Source organism: Chanodichthys erythropterus, chromosome 5, assembly GCF_024489055.1.
Source record: "Chanodichthys erythropterus isolate Z2021 chromosome 5, ASM2448905v1, whole genome shotgun sequence".
Classification (NCBI taxonomy): Eukaryota; Metazoa; Chordata; class Actinopteri; order Cypriniformes; family Xenocyprididae; genus Chanodichthys; species Chanodichthys erythropterus.
Window position 1 is genome coordinate 22,229,601 of NC_090225.1, and position 24,640 is coordinate 22,254,240.

The 24,640-nt window shown below is 37.7% G+C and overlaps 1 protein-coding gene across 7 annotated transcripts in view; it reads left to right on the forward strand.

The window, feature by feature from the left end:
• Positions 1-18,541, forward strand: part of tasp1 (taspase, threonine aspartase, 1) — a 41,720-nt gene extending 23,179 nt beyond the window's left edge. The window contains exons 11-15 of one of the 7 annotated variants that reach the window (XR_010895215.1): positions 1,851-1,961; positions 5,104-5,211; positions 8,565-8,638; positions 11,344-11,996; positions 12,078-14,346. Coding sequence is in view for 6 of the 7 variants with exons in the window: in XM_067386589.1 (XP_067242690.1) it covers positions 1,851-1,961; positions 5,104-5,211; positions 5,608-5,758; positions 8,565-8,631 (437 nt within the window). In the remaining variant the exon portion in view is untranslated. Of the gene's footprint in view, positions 1-1,850; positions 1,962-5,103; positions 5,212-5,607; positions 5,759-8,564; positions 8,639-11,343; positions 14,347-15,907 lie in introns of those variants that run through there. The other 6 variants (XM_067386589.1, XM_067386594.1, XM_067386590.1 and 3 more) reach the window with 6 other exon arrangements.
• Positions 18,542-24,640: the final 6,099 nt, after the last annotated feature.

Genomic DNA, 24,640 nt, shown 5'->3' on the forward strand with positions numbered 1-24,640 from the left:
TTCAATGAAAATATAATTATAGAATACATTTTGGTTATTAAAACAAATGTTCTCATAACATAAAATCCTAATCTTTTTAAAAGTATTCAGATTATGTCATCAAACATTTTAACGCACCCTTGATTCCTCTGAAGTGTCCTCCTGGGCTTGAGTTCGCACCATGTAAATAAAGTCAGCACGCTTCCCTGTTTCAGTCTATGCAACCTCGTGAGCAAACGAACAATGCAGTCCTGAATTAAATGTTTGGAGCACACTCTCATGTTGTTTGTAATCTAATGAGAAAATCTGTAAATTATTTTGATAACGGCCATCCAAAACGTGTGCAACTTGGAACGCTAGCGTTAGATAACTATATATATTTTATCACTCTCTTTCCGTTGATATGATGTACAGCCTGGTACACAACAATATGCCATCACATTCGCAACTCTCCTGTGATTCAAGGTGATACTTCCGGGGTTCTTCCTACCAGAGCCTCGTTTTCGATTTCAAATTGGCAGCTGCGTGAAATCAGTGTAATATAATCAATTTCATCGAGACATCAGTAGCTCTAGGCTATTAGTATCAGTGATACTGGCCTTCATTCATAAAAAAGATGCTATTAAACATATTTAAAATATACTGTCTTTTATGTTGTTTTAATTTGGTGATTAACTGTGAAATTATTACATTATACAGTATATTAAAAACGTATAAAAACTTAAGGTTTTTAATTGCGATTAATCATGGTTAATCACAGAAAAAATTTGATTAATCGAGTTTATTTTTTTTAATCGATTGACAGCACTTCTTGGATGATGATTAGACATGAAAACTAATTTTATTCAGTACATGATACATTTTTCATATAGGTAGTAGACAATACAACTTAACTGCTTTTCAGTCTGGCAAATCTGTTTACTGATGAACTATATATGCTATACAAATGTGTATACTACTATTTAAAGTTTTGAGGTCAGTAAGGTTTTTTTCAGCAAGGATGCATTAAAGGGTCAGTTCACCCAAAAATGAAAATTTGCTGTTAATTTCATCCATCCAAGATCCAAGATCAGTAAATGATATTTAGCTGAAACCATGGTCCTTGGTGAATACTTGTGGCTCCTGACAACAATACATTAAGGTCTTATCAAGCAAAATGATTGATCTGTGCAAGAAACTGAACATTATTTATAACATTATTACCTGTAATCCACAGCCTAGGCAAATGGTCCTGATGGTGTTCATGACAGTCTGGAGCGCAAGCTTCCTGTTGCATAATGACGTACACTTAAATATACAGTATACTTGGGGTTGGGAGTAGCATCAGAAAATGGTTTAAGTTTCAGGGCCAAGAAGGAATATTTTATGTAACATTGTTTTACATGATGGAGAAATACTAAACCATAATAATGAGAATTTAAAATGTGAATTAAGCATTAACATTTGCATAAAGCGTTAACATTTGAGCAAGCGACCATGTAAAGTGGCTAACGTTAGGCTACTACTTGTTTCAAATGACAAACCATGTTTGAGGTCAAAGAATGATGGGAGAACATTTGGATTTCCTGCATAACATATTCACCACATGGACCAGCCGTGTTCACGATTAATTCTTGCGGATTTTTTTTTCTCGTCGACTAACGTTCAGTCAACTATTAGGAGGCAGACCTATTAATAACATTTTCTGAAATGCCATGAACACAGACAACCAGAACTGGAGCTAACAGTTCCAAACAAGTATTTGTAAATTTACATGCAGTTTTACAGTATACATAATGTCTTATTGGGTTCTTTGTTATGCAATATGTTGTTTTTGTCAAGAACAATAAATATTGAATTATTGAATGTGGGTCTTGTCTGTACTGTTGCAGGCTCTGGAGAGCACCTGATTCGCACCATGTTGGCCAGAGAGTGCTCTACTGCCATGCAGACTGAAAACGCACACCAGGCCCTACTGGAGGCTATGCAAAACAAATTCATCAGTAAGTGACTCTCAAGAGACTTTTTCCCTCCCTGTTACCCTGTTTATGTTTCTCTCTCTCTCTTTTAGCAGCCTAGCATCACTTCACCACAGTATATGCGAGTAAGAGCAGCTCTGAGCTAAAACTGAACAACAAAATCATTAACAACTTGCTTGACTGGAAATGAGCGCTACAAAAATTCGGCAGCCGCAACGTTTTTTTCTGTTAGTGGATCAATAACATTCTTTTGAATGTGTTCCACAAGTTTTTGGTTAAATCATATTTCTGTGGCCACAGTTATTTTCAGATGCCATAAATACTCTGTTGACAGTGCATTTGAAGATGTTGCTTGCTTTCATGTTCAGAAGCTTTGCTCGTTTGGTTCCCATTCTGGGCTTGTGAAACTGGGTGACCGCTTGGGTTTCACATTGAATGTAACACACAAAGTACATGTGGGAATATTTGCTGGTTTTGGCCTGTGACCTTTTATAGTTTTGTTGCACGGAAATCTACAAATGTGAGATTTTTTTTGTTTATTTTATTTTTTAGTTTTATGTGTTCCTGCAAAGCTTAGTTAATGAACATTATATTGACCCTCATAAATCTACATAAATACCTAAAGCACAACGTGATGCGATAAGATTCCAGTGACAAGATGTGACCAGATATATATCGCAAATCACAGCCAGTCAGAAGAGCGTGTGGTCAGGCTCTCTTTGCAAGCGCACTGCTGTCTCACACTCGCAACAAAATGGAAAAGTATTTAATCAAGTTATTGAAAGTTAAACTATTTTAACATTATTCAAAATATTTTGAGTTTAGTGTTAAAATTGAAAATTGTTAAAATTGAATATTTACAATGAACATTTATTTTTATTTTCTTGAATTCCATGTAGAGATGCATGCAGTAGTAGCAACAAGCATTTGAAATTAAGCTTTTTTTTTTGTAGATCTCATTTAGTTGATCATTTTAAAAGTAGATCATCAGACAAAAAAGTGCGGGCACCCCTGGTATAGACTATATAGACTTGTGTGAGACTATAGTTTGAATAATCCTTTTTCTTTGCATGACACATTTACATTATAGTACAGAATAGCTCTTTTGGCATTATCCTGAACGTAAGCATCCGTTTCTTCATGTGTCATAGAACGGAAGAGAGGCTCTTGGGAGCACGCTTAAATGCCTCATCCTTATGTTTTTCCCGGCAAAAATGTCCCGACTCCTTAACATAAAAATCAGTCTACAGGCTTTCATATACAACCTGGGAAGTCGGGGAAGTCTAGTTTTAAGTTTCGTTACAAGCTGGTCACACATTGGCAATAAAAAAAAAAGTGATTAATACATGAAAATCCGTACATATTGCCCATTTAAAGCTGCAGTCTGTAACTTTTTTTGATTAATAAAATATCCAAAATCAATTATTAAGCAAGTACATAACCAGCCAGTGTTTGAAATTATTTTCTTACCTTAGCCTGATTCACAACGGTAAGCTTGTAATAATGTTTTCTAATTCGAGTGGTACTGGTAGGTTTCCACGGGTTTGCCTTTGCATCAGTACGTCACGTCTGTATACATAAAAAGGAGTCCCGGACGCTGCAGTTGGCAGATTATTTATAGCCTTTTCTCACAGTAGCTGGAATTAAACTTGCCATTTTGATGGCAGATTATAATCCTAAAAGGTCCAAATGACAATCTTCAGTACGCTAATACACACTAAATACACACTAAATACACGTAGTCACACAATGCTGTTAACATTAACAATTTGAGAACAAAGTATATCAATGATAATTTTCATGGTTTGATGTTAATATGAGCTAAGCGATCTTTAGATTTAATCACCATTGGTAGTGCGATTTATTGTAATGCTTTTTTGTTTTCTCAGTTGGTCAGAACAAAAGTGGCAGACATGTTACTTACTTGTTTAGATGACATTTCCGGTGAAAATTCTTATTTTGGTCACACTTCCATGACTACAATCTGTGATTCCGAAGTACAGTATCCACACCAGTGCGGTGACTGACAGCCACACATTCTCCTCAAAACATTAGATTCATCCACGCTGAGGAGCTGTGCCGATACACAACCCACATAAATATTCATTCCACAAATAACTGCAATTGCAGGTTACAAACAGAGATGGCAACATAGAGGCAAATCTCAAGGACTGGAGCTTTAAAAGCTTTATTTTGTGAAAATGATCAGATTAATTACAATTATTTACTAAATAATTAAATAAGCATGAAATCTTGATCTAATTTAAAATGATTTATGTGAGAAGATAGAGAAAATATTTATTTGCAGGATGCTGTGATTGACCAATCAGAATCAAGTATTCCTGAAAGCTGTGTAATTTGATTAAACTGTTGAGCTGAAACAGAATGAGAAGAATAAAAGCCTTTTTAATGGAATATTGGATGAAGATCTGTGTTAATATGTCTTTTGAAGTGTGGCGTTAAGACATGTTCTGTGTGAAGGCCGTCCAGGTTTTCATTGAAGGGTTTTAATTGAGAGGTGTTATAAAAAGAGCTGTGTTCTGTGTAAACAAGCTGAACACAACATGATGTTCAAAATCAATATGGCATTAATGAAACAGAGCACCTATCTGAAGAGAAATGTAAAACTCTTCCCTCCTGTGGACTGATGTTATGCTTGAGTGCTTCAAACCTAGTCTGCGTCCAACACTCCTTTGGTTTTGAGATGTAATCATTTGAATGGGCTTGAAGCCCGTTTTACAGCTCAAACCAGTTCTCTTTTTCCCCTTTGGAAAAGTATGAGTATTTGGCTGCTTTCTCAACAGAGTCCCTTTATCAGAGCTCCGTGAGGGGTTACAGAAATAACTCATTCCATCATTAACCTATTAAAGAGCGAAAAGTGGCTCTGCTCCCAATTTTTCTCATTTGGTTAATAAAACAAAAGCTTTGGAAAGAATAATTGTTTTCAGTCGTTAAGGTTGGCAGGGGAAAGTACGGAAATGTATGGCTTTTCCGCTCATTTCATTAACTTCTCAGAACAGAGCATAACTAATAAATCATTGACAGAATCGCTGGATTTTCTTAGATGTCTCAAACGTGCTTTCATTTCGATTTCACATCTAAATAGACTGATTGTAGTGGAAAGAGGGTCATGGTTGAAATGCATTTGGCTTGTTTGTGTTTTAAGGTTCGCCGTTCTTGGCTGGCGAGGACTGTGTTCTGGGTGGGGTGATTGTTCTGAGGTGCTGCTCTTGTGGAGAAGCCCAGCGCTCTGAAGACATCCAGGCTCTGCTGGGTATGTGCTTTTCTGTTCTAACTCAGCTTCAATTCAATACACCTCTGGTCCAAAACTATGATGATTTGTGCATTCAAAAACATCAAAACAGAATGGAATGGATTGGAACGAAATTATTATTTTAACTTATTCCTTTGATGTCAAAGCTAAATTTTCATCAGCATCATTACTCCAGTCTTCAGTGTCACATGATCCTTCTGAGATAATTCTAATATGCTGATTTGGTGCTCAAGAAACATTTCTTATTATCAATATATTAAAGGTGCCCTAGAATTTAAAAAATGCATTTATATTGGCATAGTTAAATAACAAGAGTTCAGTACATGGAAATGACATACAGTGAGTCTCAAACTCCATTGTTTCCTCCTTCTTATGTAAATCTCATTTGTTTAAAAGACCTCAGAAGAACAGGGGAATCTCAACATAACACCGACTGTTACGTGACAGTCGGGGTGTACGCCCCCAATATTTGCATATGCCAGCCCATGTTCAAAACATTACACAAGGGCAGAACGTCTGGATGTGCACAGCTGAATCATCAGACTAGGTAAGCAAGCAAGAACAATAGCGAAAAATGGCAGATGGAGTGATAATAACTGACATGATCCATGATAACATGATATTTTTAGTGATATTTGTAAACTGTCTTTCTAAATGTTTTGTTAGCATGTTGCTAATGTACTGTTAAATGTGGTTAAAGTTACCATCATTTCTTACTGTATTCACGGAGACAAGAGCCGTCGCTATTTTCATTATTAAACACTTGCAGTCTGTATAATTCATAAACACAACTTCATTCTTTATAAATCTCTCCAACAGTGTAGCATTAGCCGTTAGCCACGGATCACAGCCTCAGATTCATTCAGAATTAAATGTAAACATCCAAATAAATACAATACTCACGTAATCCGACGCATGCATGCAGTATGCATGACGAACACTTTGTAAAGATCCATTTTGAGGGTTATATTAGCTGTGTAAACTTTTTTTAAGCGCGAGCTCCGTGGGCGGGGAGCGTGAGCATTTAAAGGGGCCGCAACATGAATCGTTGCATTTCTAATTATGCCCCAATAGGCACTTAAAAAAATTAATAAAAAAAAAATCTATTGGTTATTTTGAGCTGAAACATCACAGACACATTCAGGGGACACCTTAGACTTATATTACATCTTGTAAAAAAACGTTTGATGGCACCTTTAATATTTTTGTGGAAACTGTAATACATTTTTTTCAGGATTCTTTGATGAAAAGAAAGTTCATAAGAACAGCATTAATTTTAAATTTTAATCTTCTGTAACATTATAAATGTATTTACTGTCACTTGATCAATTTAATGCATCATTGCAGAAAGATAAAAAAAAAAAAAGCATGATTTTTAAGGAACATCTGGGTCACTGAAGATTCCCTGAAAGTCATTTGTAATGTTGTTTTTTCCTCCATTCTTATTTTCTGATGCCTTCCTCACATTCTTGTCTAAAGATGCTGACTATTTTTCCAGGCGTCTTTGTTTAAACATTCAGGGATAAACATGGCAGCTCCCTGCATTCACAAATGGCACAATAAACAGGTCTCAAAGTGTGGTCTGGCCTCAGAGAATAGAGGCATTGTTATGATTAGGGCTGACACTCAATGGAAGAACACATTTGAGACTAATATGAAACGTGCTGCACAGTTTTGAAAACTCACCTTTTCAACATTTTTGTCTGTTGTGTTTATTAACTGTTCAATCTTCACTTCAATTTAACTCAGAAGGCTAATTCACCATGGGTTCCTTTTGGAAGTTCTTATGGGTTTTTAGAATAGCAGTTTTCCATTTATGAGTAAAATATTAGGGGTGGGAATCTTTAGGCATCTCACGTTCCGATCAAATTCTGATTCTGGGAGTCAAGATCCAATTCAAACGATTTTTGATTTATATATATATTTTTTACATTATTAAATAGTTTACCAATTTTAAAACTTAAATGTATTTGTACATTTTTTATTATTATAAGTACTTTTTAAAAAGATTACTTTTTTTTTTCTTTTCTTTTTTTAAATGTATGTTAAGAATTTTACTAACTATAACTGAATATGGCTTCAAAACAATATAATCAAATAGTAAATAATAAAGACGAACAAAGAAACACAAACAAAGAGTGCTTTCAGTATCTTAACTGATTTTTACCCTCTCATCTTTAATGTCGTTTATTACTGATGACATCATAAACAGGATCTAATAGGCTGCATATTCACACTAATGTGCAGATCTATTTTATCGGATGTTTTGTCCTGTCTGTTTAATCACTTAAGACATAACTGACTTTATTATTTTTATTTTGCATTATAAAAGCATTTTAATATGCAAGTGCATTTAACAACTAGCACTGAGTCACCCATAGCCGCAAGTGCTATTCAGTGAGTTTCGTGTATAAAATATATATAGTTGTACTGCATTCCAAATGGATGAATGCCTTCATAGAGCATTTTGAAGGTAAAACACTGAAATACTAGTGGACATACCGCACATTGTAAGTGCAACATTAAGCAAAGCGCACGTTTTTCAGCGCATATCCTGTGCAGTGAAGCCTGCAAATGCCCTTGTAATTTGCTTCAGCCGTTTTGAATTGTATGGAAGATACAAGGGTGTGTGTGTGTGTGTGTGTGTGTGTGTGTGTGTGCTTTTGTTTATATTACATTGTGGGGACCAAATGTCCCCATGATGTAATATAAACCTGAGTTCACCTACATCGTGGGGACCAGCCAGCGGTCCCCACAATGTAAATGGGTTTATAAATCATATGGAATGAGTTTTTGTGAAAAAGTAAAAGTTTGCACAGTTTCCTGTGAGGGTTAGGTTTAGGGGTAGGGGCAGGGTAGGGGGATAGAATGTACAGTTTGTTCAGTGTAAAATGCATTGAAGTCTATGGAAAGTCCCCACAATTCACAAAAACAAACATGTGTGTGTGTGTGTGTGTGTGTGTGTGTGCGCGTGTGCGTGTGCGTGTGCGTGTGTGTGTGTGTGTGTGTGTGTGTGTGTGTGTGTGTGTGTGTGTGTGTGTGTGGAATACGGCTGTTTCTAGAACACACATAGTGCCATGATGCATCTGCAGTTAAAAACTAAACTTAGAATCGTTGTAAAGAGAATTGCGATGCATCAGAGATTTTCCCTCCCCCACCCCTATAAAATATCCATTGTGGTTAATATTACTTGTGAGTTTTAATTCTTTTTTTATTTTAATCTGTTCTAATATTTCATTCATTAATAATAATAATAATAATAATAAAAAAACTATTCTAAAAACCTATTTGAAACTCCTGAAGATGCTAGTAGATGTATCTCACAGTTATTTGTGTCTCTCTTTTATTTACAGTGGAGTTTCTATGGAGCCATACTACAGAGAGCATGTGTGTGGGGTACATGTCTGCCCAGGACAGTAAAGCCAGGGTAAGAAATTCCTAAATCAGAACTCCCTCATCAGAGGCTGTCTCTTTCTCAGCAGTTGCTAGGGCTTTCTGGGTGGTTACTTACTGGCTGAAGTCTCTGATTTTCTGGTCCCTAGGTATGGCTCAGTTCCTTGCTTTAATTTAGTCAATAGCATGGCAAAAAAAAAAAATAAAATAATTAATTACTCACCCTCATGTCGTAAGACCTTTGTTCATCTTTGGAAAACAAAATATTTTATTTTTGATTAAATCTGAGAGCTCTCTGACACCTCCATAGGGGTGAACAGCATTGACCAATACTGAGCCGGCATTCTGATGTAGAACCCGGAAGCACTGCACCTTGTGAACACAAAAAGTATTCTCGTCGCTTCGTAAAATTTAAGGTCCCATGACATGAAAATGTCACTTTATGAGATTTTTTAACATTAATACGAGTTCCCCTAGCCTGCACATGGTCCCCCAGTGGCTAGAAAAGGTGATGGGTGTAAACCGAGCCCTGGGTATTTTGTTTTGCATTTGAGAAAATGAAAGCTCAGACGACCCAATCTGGAATCTTCCCCATATGTCGTCATAAGGGGAAAGGTTACCTCCCCTTTCTCTGCTTTGCCTGCCCATGAGCTACTACAGTGCGAGGCAAGCACAGTATTTTTTTTTTTTTTCTCTAGAGACATCATGCCTTGTAAACGAGCGAAGCATGGCAGTTGCTCAGTGTTTGGATGTACAAATGAACACCGGAGTCTATTTTTTGTTCATCCGAGCCTATGAAGAAACAGTGGGTTAATTTTATTTTCTCTGGTAATGCACTGATACAACTTCCCAAAGTTTTGTATGTCTGTGCCACAAATTTCACCGACGACTGTTTCCTCAACGTGAGCCAATACAGCCCAGTTACTGTCGCTAATGTAAAGGTAGACAGCATCAAGTGTGTGTGTGAATACACACACTGTAACGTGAGTGTTGTACGTTTCTTTGGATAACCGTTCTGCTGTTGGTGTTATGGCGCACGCGATATCCACATTTCCAGATTGCAGAGCTTGATGTAATTGTAATAAGAAAGATTGTAAAAACCTTTAAGATTTAAATATATAAAATATGTAAACAAATAAATGATGTTGGCAGGGTGTCACATTTTCCACAGTGGCACCTATCCGAAAGGTATTGGTAATAATGGCAGAGGTCTGACTAATTTAGTGGTGCTGGTTAGTGTCTATAGCTGATAATTATATATACGATAGCAAATCAGAGCAACATGAAAAGCCAACAATGTAGGCTAGCATAAGCTACATAATAATATCTGTAACAGCATACATAAACCCACTAAAGACACAATGTTTTAAACTAACCATTCGGAGACATCCTGCTGTAGCCACTAAGTTGCAACTTCTTCATCCGGTGCTTCTCCATCCGGATCAGATCCTGGGTCAAACTGAATGCTTGAACGACTGCATGTCTACGAGCCATTGCGATACATCCACTGTCAACATTAACACATGGTACCTTAGCTGCAAGCTGGTTAAAGCCACACCCACCCTCCACCTTGCCCCGCCTCTCTCCTCCTCATTAGCATTTAAAGCTACAGACCCAGAAACGGCACGTCCTGAGGAAATCTCATTGTGGGACTGTATTGTAGTGGCTAAAATTCTGCACTAAGGCTGAATTGCGGGAAAATGACTTCAGATACAGTACTAGGGACCGCTTAGGCCTATATAAAAGCATCCAAAAAGTAGCATGTCATGGGACCTTTAAGGTTGAACAACTGTAGTCACTTGGACTATTTTAACAAGTCCTAATGGCCGAAAAGTGATAAAAGCATGGCTACACCCACAATGCTTCCTATATTTTTATTATCAGTCCATAAGTTTCTGGTATGTAATTGGCAGCAGGTACTGAAAACGAAGCGATTCAAAATTAACAATCCTGCTGAATTGTGACAAGTCTTTCTTCTGATGACTCTAACGAAACATTGCAGCAGAAAGACACCAACTTATTCCTGTACCATTCCAGAAACATTCCTCCCATTCCTGCATGCATTGTGCTGCTGTGTATGTGTGTGTGTTTGATGAGATGAAAGCCCAGAGCTGATTGGCAGCTCAGTGAGATAGAACACAGTCCAGAGCTCTTGGAGTGTGTGCCGTTTTAACCGTTTCTATTCACGCTAGTAGCTCAGAGCGTGTCTGGAAGTGTGCATTGACCCATTTTAGAATAGTCCTTTGTTGGGTTTGTGCTCTGAACAGGGGCTCTAGTCAGTTCTTGCAGAAGCTAGTGTACTCTTTATCCAGTCTATTGTCACTGCAGATTGGCTGGAAGCGGACCCTCTATGTTCCTTCAAGCTCTTTTGGCTTTCATGCCTGGCATTGATGAATCTCTTACATTAACAAGCCTCTTTACCTCCAGAACTTCTCAACCTGTTCAGTTTGTGTATCTGTTAACATTGTTGCAATGTTGGGCCGTATTTTATTTTGCTTTAATTTTGTTTATTAATTTATTTATTTTTATCCATACATTCAAAGAATTGCACAGCATAATGTAAACTTTGCACAGCATAAAATTCTTTCTATGTATACAGGATATATTTGTGGCCATGAAACTGTACACTTAGGACATGGATGAGCCTCTGTGTTTGGTGCACTGACAAACATGTTGTCTGATAGATCGCCTGGAATGTGGATTGTATGTTGTTTTTGTTTTTTGTTTTTTTTCTGCTAGAGCAATGGGATGGCAAGATTTCAAACCTTCCAGCTCAATTCCCAAATCCACACGCATCATTGCTGTTAGAGAACAGCTACTCTTCTCATGTCCTCTCTTCCCTGCTCTGGGGTGCGTTTCCTGTACAACGATGTAACTCGCTGATTAACTACCATAGTACAATGCATGGAGAAACTAACTGTCTAGTCATAATTGTTGCCCGAAACTGTAGTAACAAGGTACTTTGGTTCAACAATATAGAATTGTCATTAATGACGTCATGCACAGGTTGATGGAGTAATATTTTTCAACTAATTATTCAAGATCTCAGAGAGGCTGCTGTAACAAGTGACTGGCACCTAATGACTACTTTACTGTTTTTGTTCCATGTCATTTTGCTTTATTTGATTGTTGACACGCTAATACATACATCAGTCAGGCATAACATTATGAACACCTTCCTAATATTGTGTTGGTTCCCCTTTTGCTGCCAAAATAGCCCTGACCCATCAAGGCATGGACTCCACTAGACCCCTGAAGGTGTGCTGTGGTATCTGCACCAAGATGTTAGCAGCAGATCCTTTTAAATTCTGTAAGTTGTGAGGTGGGGCCTCCATGGATTGGACTTGTTTGTTCAGCACATCCCACAGATGCTGGATTGGATTGATATCTAGGTAATTTGGAGGCCAAGTCAACACCTCAAACTTGTTGTTGTGTTCCTCAAACCATTCCTGACCATTTTTGCTTTGTGGCAGGGCACATTATCCTGCTGAAAGAAGCCAAAGCCACCAGGGAATACTGTGTACATGGTCTGCAACCATGCTTGGGTAGGTGGTATGTGTCACAGTAACATCCACATGGATGGCAGGACCCAAGGTTTCCCAGCAGAACTTTGCCCAAAGCATCACGCTCCCTCTGACGGTTTGCCCTCTACCCATAGTGCATCCTGGTGCCATGTGTTCCCCGGGTAAGCAACACACGTACCCGGCCATCCACGTGATGTAAAAGAAAACGTGATTCATAAAGGCCGGAACACACCAAGCCGACGGTCGGCCATCGGGGAGTTTTTCTTCGTCGGCCGAATAAGTTTCCTCAGTGTTTTCCACACCGTCGGCTGAAATTTGTCCTCGTCGGCTTTGTTTCGGCCGATTCGACATGTTGAATCGCCGTTGGACCTTGTCGGGCCGTCAGGCCATATGATGATTCTGATTGGCTGTTCAGGTCACCAGGTCACCTTCTGATCAGGTCATGCTCTGACCCAGTCGTCAAGCCATCACAATTTGGTTCTTGTCAAACTCGCTCAAATCATTACGCTTGCCCAATTTTCCTGCCTGCCCAATATCCCACCCAGGTGCCGTGATGAAGAGATAATCAGTGTTATTCACTTTACCTGTCAATGTTCGTAATGTTGATGCCTGATCGGTGTATATAGATTAAAATGTATATATTGTGTCAGAACTGCTGCCTCACCCGTATTATCGGCGGCACCCCGCCCCTTAAAGTCATTATGAAATCAAAATTGACCCTATTTACTTTGTTAGCCACATTACTAATCTTGTGGTGAACAATTAATCTGTGCAAGTTAATGCACAGAAAAAAACTTAAATCTTTAAACAAAATCTGAAATCTGAATTCCTTCTCTGATGTCAGTTTGACGGTTTGGATTGAATATCCTTAACCACTCCCCTTCAACCATCAGTCTGCTATGAGTGAGGGATGGAGAGGTGGTGCGCTAAAATAAAACCTCGCCCTCAATTCAATATTCCGTTTCACTTTGAAATACGTCACAACACTGAAGTAAAGTCGGTTGCAACTTCTGGTTCAACAGAACTTTAAATAGCTGCCCTTCTCCAGGTTCCTGACAGGAGTGAGCATGAGAGAGAACCAGGTAACAACCACAACTGGTAGCGTGTGATAAAGCTCACCTGAATCAAATGGAGCTTTAGCCGGTCTCTCTTCCCTGTGCATGCATGCTGGTGTCCTTGTAGGCCCAGGAGTGATTCCTACACTGCCAAAGCTGGCGAGTTGCTGTACCCAAATTCCCGGATCGGAGCTTGCTCTGCTACCGTCGTGCTGAAGTTCGCCGGCTGTATTGCCCCCACGGAAAGCCGAGCCGCTAGAGAAGCTGTCGCCCCTTGCACCCCAGACTGACATTTTTGTTTTATTTTATGTATGTATCCACCACAATATTTAAATAGAATGAAAGATATAGAATGTACCCTTGTTGTGTGCCCAAGAGCATGATCTATTTAAGTCGACATGTCATTGAACGTAAACCACATATGTTTGTGAATGTTTTTTGGAACTGTGGTTTTGGGAAACGCACAAAGGGTGAACTGTTGGTAATTATGGATGCAACTATGGAACTTGCGACCATAGTTGGCTAACAATTCTTTCGGGAAACGCACCCTTGGTTGTTGACTAATCGGTTACACTGCTCGCTCTTGCATTTTTTTTTTTTTTTTTTTCATCTTGCCCCTTGAAACAAGGGATGGCACATTGTGGCTGAGAACAAAATATGTGTCATAGATCTGTTTTTACACTGCGGCCACACTTCTGGTTTAAACATTCTGGTTTTCAGCTCTTTAACACATCATACACACGTTTTTACATGGCAATCAAGAAAGAATTTAAATGGCATATTTTTGGTCTCTCAAACAAAGCAGTTTTCTGATTATATCCAACTGCTTAAATGTTTGGCTTGAGTCTTGATGTCTCAGTCAGTGAATCTCTGGTTTGCCACACAGAATTGAGTTTAATCTTCAAGTTGCGTTAAGACTTCATGATTATTTCCAGCAGTGGTAATCCCAACCACATGTGAACCATTCCAGATAAAACACCATCAAGTAGATTGAAATGTGTTCAACTTCAAAACACTTGTCATTTATAAGAAGAATCACTCCAATTTACACTTGAAGATTGGAGGTGAATTACCTTTTTCAAGGTATGTTCAAATTTTATGTAGCATAAGTTCAGTAGGATTTTGAGTCTTTTTGTAATTTATTTATTTATTTTTATTATAAATTCCAGGCCATAATTTGATATTAATTATATTTACTTGGATTATTAATTGACTTTGATAGATTTTTGCTTGTGTTGTTATCTAGTTATTTATGTTCAAGATTTTATATATATATATATAAAAAATCTCATAATTAGTTGCTTAAGTGTATCTTACTCTAGACAATTGTGCTACAAGCTTTGAGAAGATGTGTTCTGTTTTCTTTTCTAAGCGACGGGGTATTATTTTTGACTGATAAAAACAAAACAAGTGATAAAATGAGGGAAAAAAATCCCATATACTTCTATTGAAAGAGGGACCTGAGCCATGTAGTTGAGGACCACAATATCATAGCGTAACCACATAGCATAGCATTAAAACCACTCAAAACGCACTGGCATTACCCTGTTGCAACCACCCCTAGCATCTCACAAAAAATGTTGCAGAACTCTAAAGGCCAGAATATTTGGGCCATGAAATCGCACATGTAATGGGTATGTATAAAGAAAGGCTTTCATCTCCATATGGGTGGCAAGAAAAATGTGAAAAGTTGTGCTATGCTTTTTGAAATGATTTTGTAGAATTCAATGTTTCAGTTGGGGTTGTTGTATGGACTCGGTCCGTACAACAATCAGTCTGATTATAACAAATTATTATTATTATTTTTTTTTTTACTGATGATACAATAAATCAAGTCTTCTTTTATGTAGCATATTCAGTTCAGTACCATTTCATTCATTTACTGTATTTATATTTATGTATATTTATCTATAGTTTTTTCCCCCTAAGTTCTGTGTTTTTTTGTTTTGTTGTTGTTTTTTTTGTCCCCCCCTGGATTCCGTTTTTGTCAGTTTTAATTTTCTAGATTTTTTTTTAGGATTTATTCATTCAAAATTTGCCAAATTTGAGACATTCTGTGTTATACTGTAAATAAACTAAAAAAAAAAAAATGTATTACTGGATTCTATGTTTTCCATATCACGGAAATCATAGTGCCTTGTATTTTAAGTATCATACATATTTTAATTTTATTTTGTAACTTCATTATTCATTTACATTATTGTTTGATGGATTATTAGTTCTATATTTATTTTTTTTCTTTCTATTTTTTAGTTTTAGTTATTTTAGTTAGCTTTAGTATTGTCTCCTAGCTTGCTTGTAATCTGCCTGAGCCGGTGCTGGAGGTCACACAGAGTGTGGGAGTGAGATATGGATCATTATCATAGCATAACTGACACACATGGATGTGCTGAAAGGGGTCACAGTTTTCCACTGACTGTCACCCTATGCGTGTCGTCCCGCCACGGACCAGTGTTAGCAACAGGTGGCCCAGGGCTGCTCTGGGATGGTAGCTCCACTTTCATTCTCCTCACACATGGGCAGGGAGCTGTCGGGTTCTGACTCCCAGAGGGCTGCTTATCGTAGCCCGACAAAGAGCGTGACCAGGGTATGTGCCTGAATCAGGTGGGCGACAGCTGACTTTGATTGCAATGAGGACACCTCACTCCCACCATTCAACAGCTGTGTGCTTCTCCACCACACTCATACTTGACTCTGTAAACACTCTCTCTCTCTGTTTGCCAGACTCACATATCCAGACTTCCTCCTGGGGCGGTGGCCGGACAATCGCTGGCAATCGAAGGTGGAGTCTGTCGACTTGGGACCACGAGTGACTGAAGCGGTGTGAAATCATCCTCTATTTCTGCAGCAATATGCCAGCGCCAGGATCTTTATAGCAAGAGCTTGATGTTGTGTCATTGTGGGACACAATTATAAAGGGACAAAAATGTTGCAATATGTCTTTTCTTCCATCTTTTTCTTTATTGCACAGATATAAAAAAACATTTATTCATTTATTCACGATTTCCTTTTCTAAAAGCTACCATGCTACTTTTGCGCTCCATTCATGGGCATAGCATAGACAGTGTCATCTGTTTTACTGTCACTTGAGAGGGGTGGGGGGACAAGGTTAGCAGGGTAATTTGCGGTAAAAGGTGTCTGCTAAGAAATTAAGTCATGCCAAGTGCACTTCAGGACTAGTGCACTGCTCTGGTTTTAGTGGGCTTCCAAAAATCTCAGCTTCTAGTATGTGCTGGACAAGACTTGATGCTCCATTTCTATTCCTCTCTGAAACAATATGCACCGTCCTTTTCATTGTAAATAAGCTAAAGGTTGTTGAAACAGGGTGGCCATTAATGTAAGCGGTGTACTTGACGTTTAATATTACTTTTACTATTAGGTTTTATATATAGTTAAGATGCTTGTTTTGTGCAAAAGTTCAGTTTAGTAACTCATATTAAAGGTCTGAACTTTCAGATCTGAGTGGAGATATTTGACACGTGTGTTTGATGTGAGTCTGGTTGAGTCGCAAATGCGTATGCAGCGTGGAATACAGGATAAAATCCTTTTATGAAATTTACAAGAATTGCCTTTTCAGTTGAATTTTTTAAAGCTAGGTATAGCAGTTTAGAATAAAATTGTCATTTGCTTAATCTCATGTCATTTTAAACCTGTACAACATAGTTTCTTCTGCAGAACACAAAAGGTTAATTTTGTTAAAGAGAGAGTTCACCTAAAAATGAAAATTATGTCATCATTTACTCACCTTAATGTCATTCCACCTTTCATTCATCTTTGGAACACACATGAAGATATTTGAATGAAATCTCAGCGATTTCTGTCCCTCCATCGAGAAATCGTAAAACTAATCCATATGAATTGAGCAGGTTATTCCAAAATTTTCTGAGACCGATTTAATTTAGTTTTTTATTCACATAACTTTTATCAGCGAACATATAGAGAAGCTCAACAGAGCCTGCTTGAAGCTCGTGAACAAACCTCTTGTGGGAGCTCAAACGTGCTGAGTAACGCATGAACCTCATTGGTTCTCGCAAACATGCTTGAGCTTCCGTTTACCATAACTGATGTGTGCGTTGATGAATGTTTATATTTGAATAAAAGCTTAAATTAAATCTGTTCATCACATAAAGCGATCGAAAATTTGGAGTTAACCCGCTCTCTTTATAACATCTCTTTATGAACTTTTTGAAGCGTCTAAGTGGTAGTTGCGTAGCTGTCAATGGAGGGACAGAAATCGCTGAGATTTCATTAAAAATACCTTCATTTGTGTTCCGAAGATGAGTGAAAGTCTTATGGGTTTGGAACAACATGAGCGTGAGTAAATGTTGACAGAATACATTTTTTTTGAGTGAACTATCCCTTTAAGAGTATCACTGTCATTGTTTTGCATTTAATAACCTCTAAAATAAGGAACCAAAGTATCATAAAAATGAGTCACATGATACTTTAGTGCTTTTATGTTCATTTTATTCCTTGAAAAATTAATTCCCCATTTATCAAAGTGAGTGATCTGTCTATTGTTCTGAAATCCTTTTTATTTTTCATGTAAAAAAAGTTGGAATGACATGAGGGCGAGTAAATAAGAAAATGTTATTTTCAAGTGAGCTATTCCTTTAAAGAGTGGGACTATTCTCAAATCTAATGATATGCACTGTTGAAAATATGTTGAATCGTGGTTGTTACACTTTCACCACAAAGTCGATGGCAGTAGGATCACAGAAATATCTTCTGATGAGACTAGATGCACACGCACTTTTGCTCAGCGTCTTACTATATAAGTGCACTACTTTGACTAACTGCACTGCTCGTGAGTGTACCGAGAACATGGCGCATTAATCGCAATCCAAGTATGCGTTCGTTTTGCGTACTTTTGAGTTCACTTGACCTTATTTGAAAGCTGCATAGTGCACTTCTGTGGTTGAGCTGTATTAAGATGTGAACATCTTTGTGTGTTTTCTAATGCCATGTGTAGTGCTCAGGAGATGAGACCCCCAAAAAAGCAAGCTAAAAATGACTGTTAGTCTTTGAAAATGCAAAATATATTTTAGGTCTGTATTTTATAATGGCAGAAAAATAAGAGGATCTCTAAAATGTATTTATAAAGTACACTGAATCAAATATGTTGACGGTTATTGCATTGATGAGGGTTTTTGGCAGGGCTATTATTTCAAGTTCTGCACTTGAGAACTTTTTAGTTAAAATTCTTGCATTACTATAAAAATGTATGATATATATGCTTATTTTAGTTTTACTTGACCCTGCATTTATTATGAAATGTCTGTGAACCTTTCCAACAGCAGATTGTAATTCTAATCTCTTGCTATTGTAATGCTCAATAAAACTGGGATATGGCGTGCAGTTGTGTCGATTGATTGATTCATTCATTGATTTACTTGGTACATATGTTAGCACCTCTGTAAGTCCCACCCAAACTTCACCTTTCAATAGGAAATACATCAACACGGGTAAGAAACTACTAAATAAGTCCGCTTTAAGTGCACCAAACGTAAACTAAGTGGAAAAAGCACTGAATTCTCTTTGCGTTCACATCGGACTGAGATCTCTTTTTGTTCCTCTTTCCATTCACTGTGTTGTTTGGATGCTAAACTATTTGAATCCTTCCTATGTTAAAGAGACATAGTGTCATTTGTTATTTGGCCGTCTTGAAATGTATTATCTACAGTCTGTGGTTTTATCTTTATCTGGAGGCCTACTGTTCTCACTCTTTTGTTTAGTCTCCACGAGCCCTTGCAAAGTTCCATACAAAAACACTGCTCTATTTGTAGCATCATATTTGTTTCTGAGGCTCTAACAGACAGCACACTTCTATCCTTGTCTTCCCCTTGCCATTTCTACTCCCCACATATCTTATAATCTTAACTGTGGGCTGCCAAAGATTTATAGTCTAGAAATAAATTACACACTTGACAATAACCCAGAGGTGAAAATAGAAGCTCTTCAGAGAAGCTGGAGAAATGAAGAAAAATTATGTTTTTGTTTGATGTCAGATAGCAGAATGATAGGGTGTTTGTGGATTTATATGCATCCTATTGTGTTTGTGGTTGCAGTGCCACATTGCCGTTTGGTTTCTTTCACTGGCTTTTCTCACCTTCTCCTTCTTTCTTTGTTTGGCACAGACTGAGTCCTTTGTGCTGTTTCAATTTAAGGATAATAATTACATTTGTCCTTTATGGAGTGTTGAGTATAACAGTATATAAAGAAAAATTGCCCCTTGCAAACCAGTTCCTTTTTATTCATGACTCATATTGCATATTATTCAGGATTATGATTAATATTATTGAAGATAACTTTAAATGAAAAACATTTGACATTGTGGATATAAAAAATAAATAGAACATACACTGTACAAATTTAAAAAATACGCATTGATTTTTTAAAAAATGAACTGAAAAAGGAAGTGGCATTTTCTTTAAAGGATTAGGCCACTTTTAAAAAAACTTTTCCTGATAATTTACTCACCCCCATGTCATCCAAGATGTCCATGTCTTTCTTTCTTCAGTCGAAAAGAAATTAAAATTTTTGATGAAAACATTCCAGGATTATTCTCCTTATAGTAGACTTCAATGGGCACCAAACAGTTGAAGGTCAAAATTAGTTTCACTGCAGCTTCAAATTGTTCTACAGGATCCCAGATGAGAAATAAGGGTCTTATCTAGTGAAACCACCGCTCATTTTCTGATTTTTTTTTTTTTTATTATACAAGTTTTAACCATAAATGCACATCTTGAACTAGCTCTCTTCTTCTTCTCCTCTATTAGAATTCCAGCTTTGACCTGTGGAGGGCAGTAATACGCTTAGCAGTGTCTACACTACTGGAATTCTAATAGAGAAGAAGAAGAGAGCTAGTTCAAGATGAGCATTTATGGCTAAAACTTATATATTTAAAAGAAAAATAATTCAGAAAATGAGCGATGGTTTCACTAGATAAGACCCTTATTTCTCATCTGGGATTATGTAGAACAATTGAAGCTACAAAAAAACACTTGAACACTGAAACACTTACAATGGAAGTGTAGCATGCTTGTAAGTGCATTTTGACACCATTTCAACATTTTTTTTTTTCAACATTGTGCTTCATAAAGCTTAAATTGTGTATATAGTTTACAGCTGCAGTGAAACTAATTTTGACCTTCAACTGTTTGGTGCCCATTGAAGTCTACTATAAGGAGAATAATCCTGGAATGTTTTCATCAAAAACATTAATTTCTTTTCGACTAAAGAATGAAAGACATGGACATCTTGGATGACATGGGGGTGAGTAAATGTTCAGGAAAAGTTTATTTAAAAGTGGACTAATACTTTAAGAAGTGTTTGATAGAGATATTAAATGGGGACATTTTGGGACATTTTCATTATTCATTGCATAATTCATCAAGCATAAATGCCACTTACACACTTAAAGGATGGTAGATGTGTTGTGCTCTTGAGAAGACGTCCTCCACCTGTTGCTCTTCACAGCATGAGCAAACACATATTACAAAATATTACAGCTTACCTTGAACCCTTAACACAAGCACATTCCCTGTGTCACTTTCCATTTCAGTCCTCCAATTCAGTGGCGCTTTTATGCCGTGCTCGCCGTAATGTTATTTGTGAGGTTGTGGCAGTGGGGTTGCAGAGGGCCCCTTCAGCTTTGAAAAGAGATACTTGGTCTTTAAAAGGTGGCAGGGCACACGACATTCAAGGTGTATCCAATGCCTCGCGCTCAGCGAGACCTAAAACGCGAAACAGACGGCAATGCGAGTGAAGATCAAAGACTGCAACCATTGCCCCGCTTGGCCTGCTGTCCACACATGCTGAGCTCTCCTGTCAGAGTGAATCTCTGCAATGTGGCCTGTGTCTTTCTGCTCACACTAGCTCACACAACAGGTTGCTTTTGCTCACCGCCACCAAAAACTGCACCGTATCTGAACTGTGTGTACAGAGACACAGTCACACACACAGAACTTCACAGTTCGTATTCCACTGCTCATGTCACACAAGGACATTCTGTGCTGGAAATAGCAGACAGACACCCCTTATTTCAGAGTGGACGAGTAAAAAAAAGAAGGAATCTAAATGTGTAGGTCAAAATTAGGGCTGTCAATTCAATCTGGTAATTAACACTGTATTAATCACACTAAATGACTATATTAATCCCCCTGGCCCTGCACAAATTCTTTAATAATGAATTTCCTATACCAATGGATTATTTCAAACCTACCACCTTCATGGTTACACATTTTTAAAACATTTAAAAAAAAAAAAAAATTCTTACATGCGTACATACATACACATACTGTATATAAATACACATATCCGTGTACACACATTAAAATTATTATTATACACACATTATTCCGGGCATAGATAATTTTTTAAGATTTTGGGCAATTTCTCTTCTATAACTTCCAAATGATTCCATAATTATACTTTATATACTTGGATCTGTAGATTTCAATTTGTATCTTTAAAGATTTTCTCAAAAATTGTTTTTTTCTCCTGCCAGAAATGTCCACTTCAGTAGCACTTACATAAACCAAACTTTCCAGTTTTATTCCTATCTTTGTTCTGAAGGATTTTACTGAGGAGTCTTCATATAAAATTCACCTGATTTATATAACAATCAAGTCCGAATGGGTTGATATAAACTCACAATTCTGACTTTTTTCTCGCAATTGTGAGTTTATACACTGCGTTCCAAATTATTATGCAAGAGACAAATCAGTAAGATTTCTGTACAATAAACATTCAGATTTTAGTTTTTCTAAGAAAATGTTTGTTCATTTATTTATCCATGTCTTTTTAGATAACTGGTATCAATCTCAGACAAAATAATTTGCCAGATCTATGGAAACCCTACTTACAGGTTGTTCCACATTATTAAGCAAGTCACAGTTCTCATGCAATATGGGGAGGAAGAAAGATCTTTCTGAAGATGAAAAGCATTAAATGGTGCAATGTTGTGCAAAAGGCATGAAAACAACTAATATTGTGTGAAACTGAATGGAGATTATCGAATTATCATAAGATTTGTGAGTGATTTGGAGCACAGCAGAACTCTGTCAGATTAAGGCTTATTAATGAAAGTTCCTGTCAAAAAAATGTATTGTATTAAAAAGGGCAGCTATAAAAAAGCCAGTGTTGAGCAGCAAACAGGTATTTGAAGCTGCTGGTGTCTCTGGAGTCTTGAGAACCTCACCATGCAGGCTGGCAGTTGTGCGTAAAGATGCATTTTAGACACCACTAACCAAACCTAACAAAGATAAACATTTACAGTGGGTGTAGAAATACATTTTCAAACTGTTTTATTGCTGTGGTGTTTTTTTGCTGCATGGGATAGTGCATAGTGCATTGTACAATAGTGTACTATGCACTATCCTCCTTTTTATACCATAGCTGAAAATGGCCAGTTATGAACTCCACATATCTTGCAAAAGTCATTTTAATACCCTCTATCTCACTTCCCAGTATTCCAGCCAAAATCATCACCCACCAGCTCCTTGCTGACGTCGCAGTCTTGTTGGAACGTGGTGGCCATTTATCAACCATCCAGAAATCCATTAATTTAGACCATCCATTGTAGTGCGGCATTAGTCAGTGAATAAAAATCTCCATGTATTTCTACACCCACTGTAAATGTTTCTCTTTGTGAGGTTTGGTTTGGAGTGGCTGAAATGCATCTTTACGCACAACTGCCAGCCTGCATGGAGAGCATCTTGAGACTCCAGAGGCACCAGCAGCTTCAAATACCTGTTTGCTGCTCAACACTGGCTTTTTTTATAGCTGCCCTTTTAATACAATACATTTTTCTGACATGAACTTTCCTCAATAAGCCTTTATCTGAACGAGTTCTGCTGTGCTCTAAATCACTCACAAATCTTATGATAATTCAATAATCTCCATTCAGTTTCACACAATATTAGTTGTTTTCATGCCTTTTGCACAGCATTGCACCATTTCATGCTTTTCATCTTCAGAAAGATCTTTCTTCCTCCCCATATTGCATGAGAACTGTGACTTGCTTAATAATGTGGAACAACCTCTAATTAGGGCTTCCATAGATCTGGCAAATTATTTTGTCTGAGATTGATACCAGTTATCTAAAAAGACATGGATAAATAAATGAACAAACATTTTCTTAGAAAAACTAAAATCTGAATGTTTATTGTACAGAAATCTTACTGATTTGTCTCTTGCATAATAATTTGGAACGCAGTGTATATCGCAATTTTTTAGAATTGCGAGATATAAACTCAGAATTGTGAGAAAAAAGTCAGAATTGTGAATTTATATCTTCCCATTCTGAATTTATTTCTCGCAGTTGCGACTTTATATCTTTTCTTATGTAATTCACTGTGATTAACCAACTGGGGAAAGTATGGAGATTAATTTTTCCTTATTCACTCATAGTGTCTTTCCTTGACAATGATGTGAAAATAAAACTAATAATAGATTGACTTCTAAAATGTCTCAAGTTACCACTGTAACCATGGTTTTCTGAGAAGGGGAACGAGACACTGCATCTTGGATTGATGCTATGGCGGACGGCCTCAGCGTGACAGTCAACTGAAGCACGTGTGAAAACATGCCAAATATTATTGGCCAATGACAGTCCATGACATCATTAGCGGAATGCCCATGAGTATAAGAGGGGGTCTGTGATACATGTCATCAGCTTTTTTGTCAGAAGGAGACATGCTGGCAAGCCCAAGGCATGGCAAAGAGATTCAGTGTCTTGTTCTTCTTCTCAGGGAACCATGGTTACAGTCATAACCTGATATGTTCCCTTTCTAAGTGGTTCTTGGATTGACACCATGGGGAACAAATAACCATTTTGCCATGCTGAGGGAATGCCTGCCTCACTATGTGTGAATATGCACAACAAAGAGGACATAGCATAAGTTGACTCTAAGTTGAGTCAAACCTGTGGTGCAGCGCCGTTCGGCAACTGTATCAGGACATAATCTATGGCTTAGATGGGCCGGAGCCTTCAAAGAGGATAACTCGCACTATGAGAGAAAACTCACAAGTGTCTATTCAACAGCTGGCATCCTCACTTATCCTTGTTCGTTCAAACCCTCCATATTTGCATAATCATGGGAGAGGGGCAAATATGGACTGACAGGAATCACTCATCAAGACTGCCACAAGCAACTTCTATAATCTGATCTAATTTGGCTGTGGCATGGGACTTAACGTCCAATAACTCCCCGTATGAGGGGCTGGAAGGCTGAGAGGGCTCAGTACATACACTATCCTCGTCCCTTTCAACCACATCCGGCTCATCCTAGCTGGATGGTGCCAGCAACATGCTATCTGCTGGATCAGGTGACGCTAGTGATAGCACATCCTGATCCAACAGATCGCTCAAGCCTGTGACTGAGGAATTTGAAAGAGCCATACCTTTTTCAAAATCCTCAGCCAGCTTGACCTACTATCCCTACGACTTCAGCC